General features: G+C 45.8%; 1 protein-coding gene across 4 annotated transcripts in view; it reads left to right on the top strand.

Moving 5' to 3' along the window:
- THRA (thyroid hormone receptor alpha) overlaps positions 1-21,695 on the top strand; it is a 144,397-nt gene that overhangs the window by 83,963 nt on the left and 38,739 nt on the right. For all 4 annotated transcript variants that reach the window (XM_066587968.1, XM_066587965.1, XM_066587967.1 and 1 more), the window contains one exon: positions 7-242. In XM_066587968.1, coding sequence (XP_066444065.1) covers positions 190-242 — 53 coding nt within the window. In that variant the 5' untranslated portion in view covers positions 7-189. The remainder of the gene's footprint in view (positions 1-6; positions 243-21,695) is intronic.

Below are 21,695 nucleotides of genomic sequence, written 5' to 3'. Positions count from 1 at the left end.
TTCCAGGGGCCCTTTTGGAAGTGAGGCTTCATCCCTATGACTCCCGCCCTCTGAGGTGGGAATGGTTTGCCTAGGGAAGGTGTAGGACCTGCCTCCATGTGAACACGGCGGTGTCCCATGAACTTCGGGCAACTGGGGGCGGAGCCCACCTTGGTCTCTTCTGATTGGTTCTGGATGGAATTACGTTGAATGGACCAGAATCTTAGCGGGCTGGACTGCTTGTCAGAGCCAGATGAAAAGAGGTAAAAGGCTCCACTTTACTGTCATTTCTGCTTTGTTTGCCACGCGCTTAGTCAATGAAGCTGATTTATGGTGCCAAGACTGGAAATTACCTTGTAGCTACGTTACTGACTTGGACTGGAAGGACTGTACGTCGAAGGGGAAATTCTTTGCAGACACCAGACTTTGAAATATTAATTATTCTTCATATTTAAATGAATTACACCTGAGTGGCCACATGTATTCGGTCGCCTAAACCTCTTGTAACTATTCACTAAAGGAACTGCACATCAGCCTGCTCCCTAGCGATATATAGCATATATTAATGTACAGTGATTCAAAAGTCAGGGCCACCCAGAATGAAAAGAGATACAAGTAGGAAACTTTGTAGAACACTTAGATGAACGGGAGAAAACGGTTCAGTACAATGGCGGTGCCTATTGCCCATTTTGGTGGCAGTCATCTTGGATGCAGCCCAGGAAACTTCACTGGAAAGTCTGTCATGGGTTACATGAGTTAAGGGTAGAATTTCATCAGAAATTAATAGGTGGAGTCATTTTTTTCAATACCTGCAATGATTTTCGTGTTATGAAGGATGTCATGTTAAGTATTAAAAAAGTGTTACGTTGACTTATGTGGTATGGAAAACATTAATCACGTGTCTTTTCAGGGACTAGAACAATCCAGGACAGAATTGAGATCATGCTGATGGTCGGTAACAGAAGTTCATGTCAGGTTGCTAAAGCTTTCAATCAAGAACACCCAAGAAAAGGCCAATGGGTGCACGAACTCTCGGGAAACTGATTTGGTGCCCAAGACATACCAAGAACCGGTTGTCTGAGAAGTCCTTCCAGTATCAACAGCTGTGGTGGTTATCATGAAGAGTCCATAGAAAGGCACCAGAAGACTGGCATTGGAGAATGGTGTTAGCCAACCAATTGTCATGAGGATCCTCAAGACACACAACTGGCACCCTTACAAGCGAGCAGTTCTTGGTTTGTCCCGGACACTACCGGTTTCGCATAACTTTTAAATCACTTTCCTGATAGTTTGTGCACTCGCTGGCCGTCTGCCTGAGTGTTCGTCATTGAAAGCTTTGCCACCTGACATGAACTTCTGTTACCAACCATCGGCATGATCTCAATTCTGTTTTTGATTGTTAAAGGCATATTCTAGAGATCGGGCAAAAATTTCGAAATTTCCCTAGGATTTCCACTTATTGCCATTATTCCAAACATCCATCTATCATTGAATTCAACTCCAGTACCCGACCTGCGGCGTCGCTGCTTTCCAGCCAGCTTCAGAGTTACACATTGTTATTTAAAATGGCCCTCAGGGAATACAAAAGCCTTATCTCCCACAATGCCCCATTGCCAGTTACCAATGAGTGCGCATTCACAACTGTACGAAGTGTGTGGTCATTCCAGAATGTGAAGGCACTGAGCATGCCCGACCAGTAAGACAGCGGAGCGTGCAGGACATAACCACTAAATACCAATGGAGAACTAAGAAGGGATGGGGGGGGGCACAGGTAAAGCATTTATATTGCTCAGTTACATGTTATCACCTTATGAATTGCTGGAATAGCCCTTTACTGGCATCTTCTGGTACTCCAAAAGATAGGCGATTAGTGTTTTCTATACCACATAATCCAATATAACAACTGAACATGAGGAGCCTTGTTTACTCACTGGGTGATGAATGGGAAGTGAGTGCGCAGAAGGAGTCAAGCTGTTGGCTCGCTCTTTGCCAGGGAACACCGCGGGCACCCTGCGAGAATGGGACACAACACCCCCATTTCCTACTTTTAAGCCCCATATTGTAGTTTATGGGTTGCTCTACGTGTCCATTATATGTTCAGCATGTCTCTTCTGAGAGGCTGTAGAGAAGCAGTGGGGACTTATCCCAACAAAATCATCTATTCCTTATCCATGGGATGGATGATAAATGTGTGATCACAGTGATCCCTCACGAAAATGGTGCGCCCCCAAGTACCCATAGTGAATAGAGCAGCGCTGCCCCATTCACTGCCTATAGCTCCGATATCGCCCTCTAGTCCTATAGAAGTGAGTGGAGAGTGTTCACTCTTGCACATTACTGCTCCACCTCCCAGCCGTTTCACCCCCAAAGATCAATCATTTATCATCTGTCCTGTAGATAGGCCATACATGTTTTTGGTGGATGACCCCTTTAACTGCATAGTGAAATCTTTTCTGTCGCGCGTCCTGTTTTGAAGTTTGCTATATTTGTTCTCTTTTAATATGTGCATATTTTTATGCTTTCTCCAGATGAAAAGTTCCATGTCAACAAGTTTAGAGGTTGGCTGGCCTACCTGGGGCTGACCGTAATACCATGCTGCCTGCTTTTGTTGGGCACATTACTTTAGTGGGTGTTCGTGTCGTTGGGCCAAATGCAGCAGATGTTGATCTGCTTTTCCGTTTTCAGCGGCCGCAGGGTTTACTGTAGCACAGAGAAGGCGAATGAAGTTAGACACATCTCCTTTTAATGAATTTTCCATACATTAGTGGGGTCCCATCTCTCAGTGATGTGTGCAGGACGACCGTGCGCTGCCTGTAGGGACCCCTACTGGGCACATTGTTCCAAGGTGCAGAGCCCATCACATAACACTCCGTGATCATAGCATACAGGCAGTCCATATTGTGCTGCTCTCCACCTATGCTGTAGGCCTTTACCTCTTCGCTCTGTGGTGCAATTCAGATCCCACAGAGGTCACAAGTTATGTTCTGCAAATTGAGCAATCAGCAGGGGCCTAGAAAAGGGACCCCCTTCCCCAACATAAGGAGGAGCAGTATATATAGGTGTAAGATACTAAGAATTTAGAGGATTGTAAAATTGCCGTGATACAAAAACAGCAAACCGCGTCTAAGTGATTTGTCGTGATTAGAGGATAGGGGGACATTTACACGCAGCAGTTGGAAACCGCAGCAAAACAGCAAAAGAATGCATTTGAAAACTGCATGCGTTTCCATCGTAGGTTTTTGCTTCCTTTTTTTTCACTGCGCTGCGGTTATGACGCGATTACAATGCGGTTTTCATTACAGATTTTAACTTATTTTACATAAATTTAAGGGAGGTTATCCTCAGGATAGGTCATCGATCAATAATCGGCGGGTCTGCACTTCATCAGGATCAGATGATTGGACACATGCTGTCAGCACCTCAATACATAGGACTGGAACGGAAGCAGATGTCTCCGACCCCGCTTTAGTGCCCAGCGCTGGTAACTGCAGGTGCAGCTGTCATTGACTTTAATGAGAGCTGCAATTACCAGCGCCGGCCACTACACGGGTCAGAGCCATCTGCTTCTACTCTAACTCCTGTGTATTGTGGCACTTACAGTGGGCACCTGATCAGCTGATTGGACAGCAGACCCCAACTGATCAACTACTGATGATCTAACCTGAGAATATGTCATCAGTTGTATTTCAACGTAAAACCCCTTTTATGCTGCGTTCCCACACAGCTAAGAAACGTCTCTGGCTGAAACTTTGCCCAGGCATGGCTGCTTATAACAGCATGATCTTACTGACATTATTAGCAAGATTGGGCAGCCAATGGCTATCCCCAGCAGTCCCATTGAAATGAATGGAGCGCCATCATACATGCTCGACTGCCACTTCAATCAATCTCCTCACTGCAGTGGAGTGAAGGGGAGAACATGGGACCCCTACTGTCACATCAATGGGGGTCTCAGGTGATAAAAGTCTGTTCGGATAGATGATAAAAATTCATTATTTGTTAATTATATAATATGATTGCTATAATTTATAGACGCAAACCATATCCATGACAGTGTTATGTTGTTGCATATGTCTTTCAGTGCATGCTTTTGTAACGCGGGCCAAATCTTCCCACCTGTGGGTCAATGTGCTTGTCCTTAGACCTCCAAAGCTGGTTTCACCTATGACTCCATTGATCCCACTAGGTCAAAAATCAAAGTGATGCCTAAGGCTGCCTGTCCACGGGCGTAGGATAACCCTCGGCAGATCTCCGCCGCGGGAGACGCCTCGCCGGGGAGCAGGAGACAGCTGACGGTTCTCCACACGGAGCAGATAGGCTGAACACGGGGAATCACCGCAAATCGCAGCATACTGCGATTTGAATCCCGCGGGCGGAAATTCTCTATGATTCTCCGCTCGTGGATGCCGCGGCTGCGCTTTCCATAGCAACACTATGGAAAGCTTCAGATAACGTGATTCACTGGCAATTTAACACTGTTGCAATCACGCGCGTGGACATGCAGCCTAACTGAGCTGAAAGATCTTGCAAAAAGCAGCCTAGATCTCAGCTTCCTGGCTCTATGTAAGTATGACATCAAGGGAACTGTGAGATTATGTCTGACTGCACTCAGCCTGAACTTTCTGGCTTTCAGCGGAGTAAAGCTTTAATCTCTTAGTGACCGTCTGAGAGGTGCAAAGTCTTAGAACGGTAGAAGTTGCATGTTGAATGCATAAGAAAAACAGTATAAAGCTGAAGATACAAATGTAGCAAAAACTGAGACTTAACACATTAAATACGCAGTTGCAGCTGTGTGACGTTTTCAATGACTTAAAGGGGTTGTCCCGCGAAAGCAAATGGGGTTATACACTTCTGTATGGCCATATTAATGCACTTTGTAATATACATGTAATATTCACTTACCTGTTCCGTTGCTGGCGTCCCCGTCTCCATGGCTCCGTCTAATTTCAGCGTCTAATCGTCCGATTAGACGCGCTTGCGCAAAAGGGTCTTCTCCCTTCTGGTCGGTTCAGGCACGAGCGGCGTTCTGGCTCCGCCCCTTCTACGCGTCATCACGCAGCTCCGCCCCGTCACGTGTGCCGATTCCAGCCAATCAGGAGGCTGGAATCGGCAATGGACCGCACAGAGCCCACGGTGCACCATGGGAGAAGACCCGCGGTGCATCGTGGGTGAAGATCCCGGCGGCCATCTTGGAGGAAAAGAAAGAAGAAGATGCAGAGAGGGGATTCGGGTAAGTAAAAATTTTTTTTTTATTTCACCACATCCCTTGGGTTTGTCCTGCGCTGAACGGGGGGCCTATGCAAAAAAAACAAAAACCTGTTTTGGCGCGGGACAACCCCTTTAATGTTTTAAGTGTCCCTTTAAAGTTTGCTGCGTTCCCACACAGCTAAAAAAAAAGGTCTCTGGCTGAAACTTTGCCCAGTCATGGCTGCCAATCACAGCATGATCTTGCTGACATTATTAGCAAGATTGCGCAGCCAATGGCTATCGCCAGCAGTCCCATTGAAATGAATGGAGCGCCATCATACATGCTCGACTGCCGCTTTAATCAATCTTTTCCTGACTGCACTGAAGAGGGGAACATGGGACCCCTACTGTCACATCAGTGGGGGTATCAGGTGATACGCTTCTAGCGTGTTATGTGTCAATTTAATATTTGCTTTATGTGTACCCACCTAACCCTTCTAATGGCTGCGGACCATAACTTGGCTTTCAGGTTGCAACTTCTTACATTTTTTTGCATTGGAAAGGAATTTGGGGATAATGTTGTATAGATTGTTTGGTGTAAACAGACCCTAAATGACCAATTTAAAGTTTGAAGGAGCAAACAATGTCAGAGCTCGCTCGGCAGCCTGTTTATATAGGCAGATGCATTGTTAGCTCATTCAAATGAGAAATCGTTCAGTCGTCTTCTGCTTCTGCTACCAGCACTTTATATATAGCAGCAGTTGAAGCTCCGATCATGTTTTACTCCCCTACATTTCTTATTTCTATATTTTAAACTTTTTGCTCCAGTCATTTCCTTTGTTACACTGTATACACCAAATGCGAGATAGAGGTTGACTTCAGGACCACAGGCTTTACCGTCTCCTTTGATTATTTAGCATTGCGTTCAGTATTTGCACCTTAGTCATCAGAGATGAGCTTCTTCAGAATCAGCCCACAGGGCAATGAGCTGGTCGCCTAGGGGCCTATTTTGCAGCAAAGAGCAAGACTTACCGTAGATTCAGATACAACTGGAAAGAGAGTAGGACAATACTAGTTTATTCAAATTAAGTGATAATTGAATATAGTAATGAATAATTGTCCTCTTGTAAAGTTTTATATCTATATACAAAGGATAACGGTTGCAACTTACATCACGGGGATGTAACATAACCTGACTTGTATAACCACAGCCAGGAAGCCCACTTTCCATGGTGCCAAGGCAGAGAACCTTCTCCAGGAACTGAACCTACAGGTAGGGCGTCCACTTACATCACATCACATCACTGGGAGGCAGCATCATCTGACTTGTATAAGAGCAGCCGGGAAGCCCACTTCCAACGGTGCCAAGACAGAGAACCCTCTCCAGGTACTAGACCGATGTGTAGGGTGTCCCTTCACTTGTCTGAAGAGCTTCTGTCTAAGCTCAAGTAAAAGCATTTATACTATCCTAGCACAAATGCCTATGTGTTGTTTCATAATCCTCAAGACAGAACGATGTCAGCGTGTCCTCTCATGAGGTAGAAAGCAAACGCGTAGTGTGCAAACTTAGGCCGGGCTTACCCGAACATATTTTCATTATGTATTACATATGTATAATACTCGCGAAATGGCATCAACAAAAGTAGATTGCATCTATTTTATGCGCATGTTACAAAAAAGGTTGCAGCATGTTCTATTTTATCACGTATTACGCCTATAAGAGCCCTACTGTTCTATAAAGGTGCGTACTGAACACAATGGACACGCAATTGTTTTGCGTATTTGTGACGTTTTTACGTTTTTGCTAGGAGACATGCGAAGGAAGTTAAAAAAGAAATCAGGAAGTTGTAGGCAGCCTCTAGAGACCACCTCACCCATGCAACGACTGTCTGTTCACTGTGACTAGATGCGGGCGGGGGCAGAACGCTCCCCGGTCTGCTCCGCCTCCATGCTGACCGCGCTTTGAGCGATACCGATGATACTCGTTCCTGTATAACAGCACAGGAGAGGGCATCGCTGGGATACGCTGCCAGGCATCGTTTGCCAGACAGCTCATCCTGTGTCAGTGGACCATTAAGAAAACACATTGTGTGCAAACGCTATGTAAAACCTACACATCTACACCTTGTTAATGCAGGTTCTGTTCCCAGACGCACAATCAGCATGACTCTTCACTTTGGCTCTCTGCCCAAGACAAAACGGTAACTCAAAGTTCATACATGGATGAAAGAAACCAAATGGAGTCTAAATAATCACACAATCATCATATTCCGGACAGGGACCCAGAACCTCCGGCAAAGAGTTGATCTTGCAAGGTTTAGCTGCAACATATTAGGCGATGTAGTATTACATGGCGGCCATTGGGATGCAATATAACGACATATACACTTGATTTGCCTTTTACCAACATAAATACCAATAAGGGCCTTTTCACATGGGACAACAGCAGCCGCCCTCATATTGATGCCTTTACACCGCACGATGCCCGCTGTATTGCAGATGTACAATCCTTAATACGACCGTTCGCCTCCAATCCTGCATCATGATTGTCAGCAGCAAATCCCCTGTTCACTCGGGTAAATGTGCTGCTAAGGCCTCTTTCACACGGCTGTTTGCGTTTTTCCGCTCAGTCTATCGCGGCTAAAAATCATACGAATGAAGAATAGCCGCAATGTAGTCCCAATCTTAATTAGCGTTTTCTCATCCACTCTGCTGAGGCGTATCGGCGAGCAAATACTCCGCAGCGCAGAAACTCTTCGGGCGGCAGAAAGCTCCCATGGACTTCAATGTAAGCGAGAAATAAAAGGGAGGTGAAGTTCATCTGCCGCCAATGCTGGAAAAAGAAGGCAGCTAGCTCTATTTAAGCATTAGCGGTCATTCCGAGGATTTCTGTCAATCGAGAGTTTTCCGCTCTGTAGCGTATTTTACCACGGATACGTTGCAGCCGCCTGTGTGAATAGGCAAAAAAAAATGCTAATTAAGATCAGGATTACATCACGGTTATTCTTCATTATAAGGCCTCTCTCACACAGCCATAGGCATTTTCACATGGCACCGTAAAAATGCATGAATGGGCGCACAAATCTAACGTTTGTGCGCCTGTTCAGACGGCACGAGCGCCGGTGCAAATACGCCGAGGCCGCAATGCCATTGCCTCACCTTCTCTCCCCCTCGCCGGCTCACCTCCTCTCTCCTTCTTTCCAGCTGTTTACAATGGCAGTGGGTGAGGGCGGAGCTAAGAACCCACCCTTTGTCCGCAGCTGCCAATGGGAGGGGCAGCGGCCTAGCTCCACCCCGTTCCACCCCTCCCATTGCAAACAGCTGGAGGGGAGGTGAGAAGAAGCTGGGAGTTTAGCAGTCAGATTTTGCATAGGAGCCCATGCAGCGGCCGACATATTCTGGCCGGAAAGATAGTTCCAGGACTGCGTTTTTGGCCTGGCGTGAAAGCGCCCAGCGTCATATTGGCCGGCCGGGTGCTTTGACGCCGCGATAACACGACCATGTGATCTGATGCATTGGAATTCAATGCATCAAATCGTTACGTATATCGGCTAGCCCTGAAAACGGCGGCCGATATACGTTCGTGTGAAAGAGCCCTCAATGAGATGATCAGCTGATGACCAAGTGTTTACTCATTTATTGGCTGATTGAGCAAATGAACACTTCGTGCTTGGGCCACGTAAAAAAACGGTTAACCATACAGCTAATCCGTGTACGGCCCAATGTCCACGGGTGGATTTGAATTACAGAATCCGCGTGAGTGCGAGCCGACCAAAGGGAACCACGGGCGTCTGTACTTGAATTTTACATGCGGATTTGTTTTCTGGATTCTGCATGCAGACAACAAATCACAGCATGCTTCTTTTAAGTGAAGTCAATGGAAGCCGTCCGATCCGCGGATCGTCTGCAATTGACGTTGTGTACGGGAGGCGGATTCCACAGGAGAGCAGGAGTTTAAAAAAAATGTACTGCTTCCGCACACGTCCGCAGTACAGACCCAGGCAGGTATGCAGGGTGGCCAGGTGCGGACAGGTGGATTCCGCTGTGGGCTCCAGCATTTGGAATCTGAACCGCCCATGGACATGAGCCCGTAAGCCTTTGGATAGGAAATGGTTAAGTAGTCTGTTCTGTACCTACGGTATAAGGCTATGTGCTTTTACTTATCGCCCCCAAAAATGTTAACCGGGGGTAAAGTTCGCCAGGCGGAACCTCTTATAGGACACCCATCTGGGATGTGTAGGAGGGGTAAGCCAAAGGAATGGGACTCAGAAAAGGGTTAATAGTTATCTGTGGACTCTGCACTGGATTAGTAATACGCTGGGGGGTGAACTTAACCCATTAATGTACTCGGTGACCAGAGGCGGCTGATCATTACCGGCCGTATTAGAATCTATTAACCTCGCTTTTATTACAGGGGTAAAAAAAATCCTCTTGTGTGTTCCTGAGCTGCTGATCTTGTATTGTTATGTAATACGTGGGAGAATGCCAGGGAAGTGCTGGAACCCGTCTCTGTCTGTGTCATATGGTGCACAAAGGACAAGTGTCACCGCCCACCGCCGCAACAACTGCAGGAGCCGTTCTTTACTTAGAGAAGTTTTCTTTTTCCTCTTCAGGGCCTTGAACTTTACTACTACCATGGGGGAAATTTGTGTCCTGGATCTCCTGCACCTATATAAAGATTTAGTTTGGCTTGAAGTGTAACTAATCTATTAGAACATGTGAGAATGACATATCAGAAGCTTTCATCTTGTGGGGTCTGAGACGCCCACTGATAGGTAAAACAAAGGGGCAGAAGCTTTCAGCTGACTGCTGTACCCATTCAGTTCTGAGCGGCGTGGGGACTGAGATCAGCTGATCGGCGAGGGTCCTGAGTGGTAAACCCCTGCTGATCAATAGTGCAAGAGGTAAAAGTCCCAGAATACCCCTTTAATGTAATCGAAGTAAAGTGGTCCTTCAGCATACAATATTCATTAGTTCCAGGACGACCATTGTATGTTGAAGTCGTAGCTTTATGTAAAACTGGTATAGCGCCTCTCGTGGAGGAAAGTGTTAAGGCAGCAGAAGTACAGTCCTAAGCTCTCGCTCACGACCTGAAGGTTGCGAGTTCAATCTCCGCGTGGTTCAGGTAGCCGGCTCAAGGTTGACTCCAGGCTTTTATCCTTCCGAGGTCGGTAAAACAAGGGGGTTATAAATAAATTACTTGAAAGCGCTGCGTAATAAGTTGGTGCTATACAAATAACAACATTTATTGGCTCCGAAGTCTCAGTCAGAAGTAAAAGAAAATGAAGATGAAAGAAAATTAAAAAGGTTTTCCAAGACTAAGATATTGATGAGCTATTCTCAATATTGGATTGGCATAGATGCACTCCTTGGGACCCATGCCAGTCAGCTTAGGGAAGTGACAGAGGGGCTCAGGTGAGTGCTGTGACTTCTTCAGTCCAGATCAGGCACAGCACCGTACATTATATAGCACCTGTTCCTGGTAGAACCTCTCAATTTCACTCACTTGGGTGGACGGAGCTGCGCTCAGGCTCTGCGGTCAGTGAACATCATGTCATATGCCTGAGAAGAGGCCATGGCGCTTGCGCAAGTGCTGTTGCCCCTGCAGACAGCTGATCAGTTGGGATCACAAGCAGTGGACTCCGACGACCTGATATTCATGATCTGTCCTGAGGATAGATCATCATTACTTTTGTCCCAGAAACCCCGCCTTACCAGCGTTGTCGAGGGCTATTTTGATTTTTTTCTATTGGTGACTTGTCCTCAGGATAGGTCATCAATAAGTGATTGTTGGGGGTCCGCCACTCGCATCCCCACTGATCAGCAGATTGCCAGTGCCGCTGTCACTATGGGAAGTGTAGGAAGCAGATTGTGCTGACCATAGCGCAGTTGCCAAGGTTGGTATTGCAGGCGCAGCTCCCATTGAATTCAACTGCTCAACCCAACCGCCACTTCATTAATTCGGGGACCTGCGGAACCCCCACTAATTAGATAGTTGTTCCCTCAAAATAACAATTCTGGACCATCTTTTCATAGAACTCTGTTATGCTGTTCCTCCTGGAAATCTATGATTTATATTAGCTACTGGGCGTTACCATTACCCTGGTTATTGGTAGCCCTGCACTGTCCAATCAGTTCTGATGGGGTCAGGCTGTGACAGTACACGCCTTCATTTGATAAGGGCAGTGGTACTGCCCAGTTGTCATTTTAGTCATACATTTCCAGGAGGAATAACAGAGGAACCAAACAATACTGCATTTTAAGAAAAAACATGGTTCAAAGTTGTTGTTTATTATCACGGGGAACACAGGTTTTTTTCTAAAACGGACATCTTGGCCTTTCTGGTTGGCCCTCCTGAAATGGATGCAAATAGCTGTTCTCCAGGCGAGCCGTAAATGTCCTTGTAGTCTAGCTGAATGCAGTTCTCTGGTCTAGCAGATTCCTCATTGCTCTAATGTGCCGTGTAGAACGAGCTATTACTGTCAGAAGGGGGATCATACATATATCATATGACTCTCCCATCCATTATAGAAATAGGAATATATAGTGTTTTTGTTCCTGGACAGTAGAACATCGGGCACGGAGTTTGGCATGTTGTGTAACATGTAACCTGATGTATTTGCATCTAGACATGCCCTGGTGTGACCCGCCATACTGTGCTTATCAGTAGAGGACAGAAGTCTCTTTATAGCATGAAACCTAATACTCCGCACCTTTCCCCCCTTAATGTGTTTTTTGTTCTAATACTTCTAGTAAGGTGAGTCACGTTCTGCATGAGGAAGGAGCGATACACAAGGGTGGTGCAAAAGTTTATCTTGGGGCCCCCCACTTCTCTTAACCCCTTAACTGTTAAGGGGTTAAGAACAGTTGGGGGGCCCAAACATAAACCACTGCAACCGGGCCCATGAGCCTTTAGCTACGCCCCTGCACAAGGCCCTGTAACTCGCACTTTGAACTCGTTTTAAGTTTTCCCATAACACAAGTCAGATGCCACCAAGTCCTCGACCCAAGGTGTTGTCTGTCTTCTACGCTGTATTACCTGACCAGGCGATGTTTGGTGATCCAATGTTTGCCCTCTGGAGTCTCGCCTTTCTCTTAGACAGCAATGGTGTTGGTTGTCTGCTTTCTAGCCCTCCCGCGCTAAGGATCGACAAGTTCTGTATTTGGACATGTTAGTCGATGCACCAGGGTTGCATTTGGCTACAGATTGCTTGACTGTGCCGCGCCGGTTCTACATAACAATTCTTGACATCCTCCTCTGACCCCTTTTGTCGATGAATTGTCTACATCCAAGGACCCCCTATCACAGGATGTATTTCCTTGATCACACATTCTCTGTATACTCTCCACACCGCTGCACAGGAGAACCCCACAAAGTGGGCAGTTAAATCCTGGGCCCCATTAGTCGAGCACTGCTGACCAGGTGTTGCTGGAAGTCACTCAAATTTCTGCAGATTCACACTAAAAACTGATCCACGGAAAACTTGTCACTTTATTTTATGCTGCTCTCCGGGGTCCATACAGGGAAGCGCCAATTGTGAAAGGCTGGTGTGTAATAAAGTGGTAGTCTGGTATATGTGGTAGCGCTGCACATTCTGCTGTACCCACATGGTGCACTGACAGTAGTTTTCCTCCCTTCTGCCGCTGTTCTCCTGGTCGCTTCCGTCTCTCTGCCTCCCTCTAGTGTGATGACTGGCACTGTCTCATGCGTGTCACCCAACGCTAGGATTACCTCCTGCTTCTCCCGTCCTCATGGGATAACGTGGATTACGGCCTGTGTCAGGCTGTAGTGTTGGGGGTAAGCCATGTACATTGTTCTGTGATGGAGCGGTAATATCCTACTGACTCGCGCACCAGACACCCCGGGGATTTACATGTTCATACATGTCCTTAACATGTAAGCTTTGGGGAAGGCTGTATACTTGTACCGCTGTCAGTTATGTATTACTACTGCGGAGAATGCATGCATATCGCTCGCCGTCTCGTTTCCCTCTGATTGTTGGCAAGATGTCGGGTCAGTTTGTCTCTACAGCTCCTTTTAATAGTCCTTGGAATGGGCAAGGAAGACTGTTCTTTATGCCAGACATACAGAACTGCACATCCAGATCCTCCTGCTTCATCAGAAAGCTTGTGTGTTTAATGATGACATGCAGAGGTGTAACTTTAAAGCGACCCGGGAGGGAGAATGAGGCAGGTATATCACCTGCAGTTGTTTTTCTCTGCCGGACCTCTGATCCACTGATTCTTAGCCCTGGTTTTGGCTATTCAATGCCCATAGTGCCCATATTTATATGGGCGAGTGCGATATCAGACTGGTATCACACTTGTAACCTGCAATTTTTTTTTCAGTGATTGCTATGCGATTTGCAAAAACAAAAAGCATTGCATCGCTGAACGGGGAAAGAAAATCACACATCCCAGAAAAATGCATCGCACATGCAAGACAATTACATTTACAGTCTAGTTCAATGCTGATTTTTCTTGACTCTTATAGGAAATAATGGACGATTCTTGAACAGAATCGTCCAAAAACACAACGTGCTGCGATTTATCTAATCCCACACTATTTCTGCAAGAGAAAAATCGCTCACATGTGTTAACCCATCATAACTCCCAGGAATCGCGCATGAAAGTCGCATGTGTAAATACACCCGAAGACTACTAGTGGATTATATCTGCTCTCTGATTGGCCGGAGCTGGTCATGTGATTCCTGCAGCCCTCTTTGCATTGCAAAAGCGGGGCCCAAAACTGGCCATTCGGAGAAGAACAGCTGCAGGTAATATCCTCTCCGGCCCTCCTGTCCCAGGATGGAAAACCGGAGAGTAGCTTTAAGTTTCTGGACCCTTGTGCCTATCATAATACTGGTGTCTTCTAACGTAGCAGAGGGTTTTGCGGACCCCTTAAACACTAAGGCCGGTTTCACACGGCTGAGAATCTCTCACGAGATTTGTGCGTTGCGAGACGAACGAAAATAAACCCCATTTTTTAAATGGGGTCATACACCACGATACGGGAAAAAAATTGAGGTGTGTCCTGTTTGGGTGTGCCATCGCATCGCCCATTGTTTTCAATGGGGCCGGCAGCAGCATCGCACCGTGTGCTGGTTGCACACGAGGATTGCTACTTCCCCGTAGTCATGCGAGGCGGTTTTGATACAAAAATGCCTCGCATCCATGGCAAATTCGCATGTGCTATCAGGCACAGAGATATATAGTAGAAGCACAAGGCTGGCTGCAGCTTTCCGTTAACATCCTACCTTTATGATATAAGTCTTAAGCACACAGATCTGCATGCTTACTGTGCTTGGTTGGGCATGTAGAGACCCATCTTACTCCGCATACTGATGCACACTCCCTAAATCTGGTATTTATCGGCTGTGCAAACTCTCTTATGCCCATGTCTGCCTCAGGATGTTCTACTATTAGCACTGTGGCTAGTAACCTGCTTTGTCTCTATATAGATATGCCCATCATGTGTCAGTGAGTTACTTCCCAGCTATCTAACTTACGGGGTCATTCAGTGTTAAATGGGTTATTCAATTGTAAACTATTGGTGGCCTATCTGCATAATAGATAATTAGATAATGCAATCCTATGCAGACGGACGCGATTTGTCAGCGTGAAAACGCGGGGAAAACAAATCGCGGCGTGTTCTATTTCTGTGAGGGACAGCTCTGTTCTCACTACACTGACCACACTTGGTACTACAGGTAAAATTCTCATGGAAGTAAGAGACCTTTGCCTGTAATACCAAGTCTGGCCACTGCAGTGGGAACAGAGCTGTTTGCTTACTGCAAAAATTAGTTCAGTACATGAGCATATTAGCCTAGAAAACACCTGATCAGAGGAAGTCCCAGGCTCTAGACCCCCAACAATCAAGTATTGGTGGCCTATCCGAAGGAAAGACTATCAATAGTTTACAACTGGACAATCCTTTTAAAAAGAACATATCACCTATATTGTTTACCAATTGGGATAATGGAACATTTTCCATTTTTCCAATCTGTTTTTATTTTTGATTTTTTTTCTTATTCTATCATCTGTATAGGATTATGGGGGCGGCCATCTTGCCTGAGCTACAGTTAACAGCATTTAGAGATATGCTTTACAGCAGCCTCATGGGCCATACACACAATTAACAAAGGGACTTCTATGGGAGAGTGTTGTGGACATGCTCAGTGACCTGTGCAGAGAGGGGTAGTGGATCCTGCATTATCTAGATATAGATGTCACTTATCATTATAATCCTGCCAGTGATGATAATGAAATGACTGCTGAAAAGTTTTCTCTACAAAACAGGAAGAGTCAGAATATTGCTTTGCTCAGTGGTCAGTGTGAAAACTGCAGAATTTCAGGATTTTTTTTTTATAATTGTGACATCAAAAATGAGAAAAATCTCCAAAGATAATTTTTTTAAAAATTTGCCATAAAAAACTTGATATACAGTAGTTAATTTTTGTGATGAAACATCGCTTTTAGATGTCCAGGCAGTCCTTATCTATATATCTGTAGGGACGCTATAAAATGCCCTTCCAGAGAATTCCAATAGAAAATCCCCTATTGTAAACAAAATCCCCGATTGGCAATACAGAACCTTAAAGAATGCCTAAAAAAAAGGTTAAAAACACTTGGAAATTTAGTTTGCTCACAGTTTTAATTTTTTCTGCATCCTTTGAGGGTTAACTACAGTCAATCTCCCACCAAACTTCATAATCCGTATGCACCACCCATAGAAGTTATCACTCAGCCTCTGAGTGCCTTATACATTTGTGTTCTTTTGCGGTTACATTCCTTTCTCCTGCTGCTTTCCGTGCCTTTGTATCACACTAGTTGTGCACACGAGCTAGGAAGACCACGACTAACAGGACTGTCGGACCCTTGTAGATATAGCCGAGCTCCAGGGGCAAGGATGAAAAAGAGTAATGAGGGTACATCATGTATAGGAAGCAGATATAGATGTATGGATAATATTTCCACATCTCCCGGCATTGACTCCCCCTTCCTCCTTCTGGTCTGCTTGATTTGAGCTCGCATACATATGGTAGTGAAGTCTCGCTCCAGAAATAGACAGCGCTGCTTTCAATTAGACTAGCCCGGTACACCATATATATTACATATTAACCATTTTTGCCCCTGGCGCAGAGGATGATGATACTGAGTACGCATTCATGGCTGTGTACTGTTTTCCTGCCTCTATTATGCTATTCTTCTGCTTGATTTTTTGCTGAGTCTTAAGTGTTTAGGACTGGAATGAGGTTGGGCAACTGTGGAACCAGATACCCTTGGATGACCTTTTCATGTTTGGCCTCGTAACCCTGACCGGTCTAATCTGACAGTACATACATCATCTTTGTATGGACCCACAATACAATAGTGGAAATTTTATTGTTACTAGTACATTAGATTTGTCTGATCTGCCTACCTGTTTTTCCATGTCTACCATTAGCTGAAACCACAGATTCAATGGAAGCCATTAATACTATTCAGGCAGCAAAATATAGACGGACTGTTCTGTACAAAGCCCATACCGACAGCTGATAAATGTAGCGCTACCTTAGAGGTACCCAGACTTAAGAGTTCTACAGAGTTTACATTTCATTGCCATTAGAAGGGTCCCCCGAAAGCTACCTGATCACAAGCAGAACCTCAGCGACCAGCTGTAATCGTGTTCAATTTCTCTGCAGTTCCACCACAGAGAAAATGAGGTATTACAATAGTTGAAATAAATTGGTTGCCCATGTAATTAACAGGGAAGCTGGGTCTTCCAAACCCTCTTTGTAGATGCTGTCCTTTCCGGATTATCGATGAGGGTGTAAAAATTAGGATGCCGCTCTATTAACTAAGCAATCAGTAGTAGCCCATTAGAAAATGGGTTTTCTAAATAAGGCAATGCTTAGGCAGGGGTTCCCACTTATAGAAATTATCCCCTATACAAAGGATAGGAGATAATTAGCTGATTAGTTGGGGTTCGACCGCTGAGACCCCATCAATCTTGAAATCTGTTGCCCCGAAAGTTTTGGCATGAATGGAGCAATGGTCACACATGCGCAGCACTACTGCACCACCATTCGCTACGTATCCTGTGGATAGAGGTTAACTTCCATTGGTGGGACAACCACTTTAAATATCAGAAGCAGGAGTGTTGCTGGGAAGGGGGCTACATGTGCCTTTTATTTCAAGGGGTAGTACCAACAAACTACTCAGGCTAGGCATAATAAATAATTGCCCCAGATAAAGAAAAGTATAGCTATAACTGCAAGCAGTAGGGTGTTAAGTCTGGTATGACTAGTTAGCACGACTAGAGGTGACAAGGGTCCAAAGATGGAGTCAAATCGGAGGCAGGTGGTCCAGATCTTTCCAGACAGAGTAATACAACTAAGTGCAGCAAGGAACAGAGAAATATGTAAACATGTTTACCAGAACCTCCCGATTCTGACCAGTCCCTCAAGCATAGCACCCGCCCCACAAAGGGCGACCCCACTGTGGGGAAGAGATTAAGTACCAGTGCGAGGTGCACTGGCGATATCTGACACTAAACCAGAAAGACTAAGGAACCCTAAGTACGAAGGTAACTGTTACAGGAATAGTGAACACAGGGTCTCTGGGCTCTAAAACACAGGATACAGTAGCATAAGAGATGGCCAGTACACTGGATATGTAACCGGCAACCCTTGTACCAAACTGCCGGTTTAAATACCTTTTATATGGTGACTGATAAGCTGAATGGGCAGCCTATCTGTACTGACAACAGAGGGTGAAGTTACTCCCTTGGTGCCCAATTTGGACACATCACATGGGCCACCCGATGTATAACATGGCCCGGGCTGACATCATCCTGGGCCTGTCCCACAATCCGGAAGTCATGGTGTTGCTGACAATGTGACATAGGCTCGTTATTGCTAGGTCACTGAAAAGCCCCATGAAAGGCCCTTGGTGTGGCGCCTCTTTCCCATGAGCGGATATATGGTGAAGATGTTTTTTCGTTTTCACGCCTGCTCCGAATAAGTGCCTGAATGGGCGTTTTTCCACGTTCACGGCCAGCGTTTTCTCCTCCATTCACACGACCTTGAGCGTTGTTTTTAGCAAAAATATGCCGCCCCCCCGGAAAAACCCTCACTCTGCCAAAATCCTCAGGATGCCTTCCAGTGCCCATATAAAGGCACCTGCAAGCTTTTCGCATTGTTGGATGCCGCATAAATGCCTCCCCCTCCCTTCTTTTTCCTACTCCCATAGGAGTCTATAGGACCCGCCGGTGCATATTGGCCAAAACATAGTTACAGAACTATCTTTTGCCTGAGCGTATATGTTCTATTTTTCAGATGTGCTTTAAACACGGTTTTTAACGGCACCTTTAGCGCTGTGTCTGCATACAGCCAAATGAAACCTTCCCACTGTTACGGATACATTGGTAAAGCAGCAATTGGTTTCTGTGCATTAGATGAATAATATTCTTTAGCACAACCGCGCAGCCACCAATAATATGGTTCCCCTATTCTTCCTGCAAATAGCGAGAGCCACGCTGCCAGGGAATATAAGATGGGGATTTAGGTAATTGCTGAATGTATTAGCCTGCTATCCACCGAACCGGAGGCTGTCTGGTTGTGACAACCTGAGTTCTTCTGCTATTTTGGAGGGAGGGGGGCCATTATATATAACTGTTTACAATAAATACATCACATTTTTGAAGTCGGTGGCCATCGTATGGCAAGCGAATACCCGTCCATGATGCAATGTGTCCATCCCCTGCATCTATGGTGCACACACAGGGGAGGGCATGAATGACTGCATGCAAACAAGGATTACACTTTTGGTACTAAGCCCACAAAAATAGGCACCTCTGCTCCACATATAGCAGTAGATTAATGCGACTAGAAGCCATACTGGATATTATATAACCCGTCTACCTAAAATGGTTTCTCTGAGGAAGGAGAGAAGGAACAGCAGAAATGATTATGCAAAACCCTGGTCCTGCGCCAGCTCTTACATCATGTTTGTCAATGTCCTGTATTCACTAACTATTCACTCTTTCCTAACTGGAGTTTTCGGAATACCCAGTAAACTTTTACAGCTGGAGTCGTGGGTTTGTCCCTGCGCTGCAGACAGACCGCTTCACAGGAAAGTGAAGGAACTTTACCCCTCGTCATCGGAGAGACGGTTATGCCCTGTGGCATGGAAATGTTTTCCACTGGCTACACAGACATCGCCAAAGCGGCACATTCCTTAAAGTTTTGTCCGTTTTCTTGTATGTTTTTCATCCTGAAGCTATATCTGTATGTTTCCGGGTGCTGCATTGTGAGATACGTTATATGAGTCTGTGCAGCACTGAGAGGCAGTGTATTGTATGGCAGAGCCCACCCGTATACTTAACTGCATGCATTTATATGGTGATTAGAGGAAGTATTTGTTAGGTATTGCGGTCTGCTGGAAAGGCATAACATAGGTATGTAATAATAATGATAGTATATGTCTGCAGCTCCTGCAGTGATCTATAACTGGGAGTATCGAGGATGAATACTTTGTGTAAGTTAGTATCATCCTATAATTGTTACATTGTATATCGAGATTTAGTATAGTTCTGCTGTGCATAGAAAGGAGAAACGTCTACTAAGGCCCAATGTCCACGGGTGGATTTGAATTGCGGGTCACCTGCGCAGACGATCCACAGTTCAAGCCGCCCATAGGGAAGCATGGGGCGTCCGCACTTCAATTAACACTTGCCGTTTTGATTTGTGGATGCCACGCGCAAAAGAAATTGCAGCATGTTCCATTATACCGTGGATTCCACATGGATGGGCTCCATAGATCTCTATGGAAGTGAGCGATCCGCAAAGCATTGCAGATTTGTAGCCCGATAACCCTTTGTTGCTTGGAGGCCGAGTGGGGAGGAGGGGGGAGAGCAGTCACTTTGGGCTTGCAATTTTTTTTTCCATGTGGACGATCTGTAGTACATCCGCATGGAGAAAAAAAAAACGTGGTCGCCAGCAAGCAATTAAAAATAATTTTGGCACTGACACGCTGGTCTTTCAATGCGGAAATCCGTGTGTGCCGTGGACATGAGGCCTAAATGTTTGGGTTAGATTAGCTTGAGGCTCGAGCTATGCATGATGTCAAAATTGCAGTGTCGCGTTGCGACTTCACATCTGACTTCGGTGGCGTCACTTTGTGACCTGCAACCTGCCGTGACTGTTACACTGTGCAGAAAATCCAGCTCTGTTGCAGCATAGACATTGATGTAAGTCCGTACAACGGTGACTTGCCTGCGGCTGGCTCTGGTTCGGCTGTTCGTTAGGAGTCAAATGGCAGCTCTGAAACAGTCGCCTGATTGCAAAAAAAAACCGCAGCAAATCCCCTCCGAGTGAACATGGCAAAATGATTCACCGCAGACAACTCCACACCAGAAGGATTTAGCAAAGGGTGAAATCTGCAGCAGTTTCCCCCCAAATCTGTGGCAAAGTCCGCTTGTAAGGGCCCTTGTACACGGGATGATCTGTCAGGTGTAGCTGCCCAACAGGTCGTCCCAGCAATAACTGTTCCTCCGATCGTCACTAGTGAGTGGAGGTGGAGTGGGCCGGGGATCGAGCCTGCCTCCATTCACAGTAAACAGGCCATCATTCATAAACGAATGACTTCCTGTTCTTGCCGGCCGATCACTCATTCAGTTTTCTGCTTGCAGAAACTGAATGAGAAGTAAACGAATTTTCATTCGTCGTTCAGTCGGTTAATGCATTTACACTGAATGATTCATCCGCCCGCATAGAGGGGCTCTGAGACACGATGATTTGTCAGGGCTGTAGTTTTGTGCCCCGAGGGCGTCTGCACACGTGGGGGAAATTCCACAGCATTTACAGGACAACATCTCCTTTATGTGGTGCAGATACTTCCTGCAACCAATCTGCAGGGTTTTGGGAAAATGCCGATCCTGAATCCGCAGCGTGCCTATTTATGCTGTGGTGCTGTGCTGCAATGCAAGGGTTAAACCCCGCAGAGTTTCTGCATGAAGGTTCCACGGCCACATTTGGACCATTTAGGTGTGGAATTGGCTAGTGTAGATTTTGCTACGGTTTTGACTGTGAAAGCTGGCAGCAGATACACACTGCATGAGGATGCCCGCAGGGTGGTTTCACCTGGGCGAGAAAATCGTGTTGCGAGAGTCAGTAAAAAACCAATGATTTACAACGGTTTCCTTCTGATCTGCAACGTTTTCATGCATGTGATGTTGTGAGAGCAAAAAATCGCGGCATGCTTTATCTTCCTCCAACATGCAATTTTTTAATTTTTTTTTTAATCGCCCCCGTTTCCCCCCGGAGCCTCCTTTTTATCGCAATGCAACAAACTTGCTTTGTGATGTGATTTTAACATTAGAAAGCCCTATTGACTTTTGCGCTAAAAAATTGCAGCAAATCACGTGAAAATCCCAAGTGGCAGAGATGTTAATGTGAGAAAAAGCTGCGCTGACGCTCAAGAATCGCAGGCAAAATGCAATTTTGCAGCGATTTTCTTGTAACAAAATCACGATCAGCCTTCTTAAA

This window comes from Eleutherodactylus coqui, chromosome 13, assembly GCF_035609145.1.
Source record: "Eleutherodactylus coqui strain aEleCoq1 chromosome 13, aEleCoq1.hap1, whole genome shotgun sequence".
Classification (NCBI taxonomy): domain Eukaryota; kingdom Metazoa; phylum Chordata; class Amphibia; order Anura; family Eleutherodactylidae; genus Eleutherodactylus; species Eleutherodactylus coqui.
The sequence above is the reverse complement of the archived record's forward strand: the minus strand, read 5'-3'. Positions and strand labels throughout refer to the sequence as shown.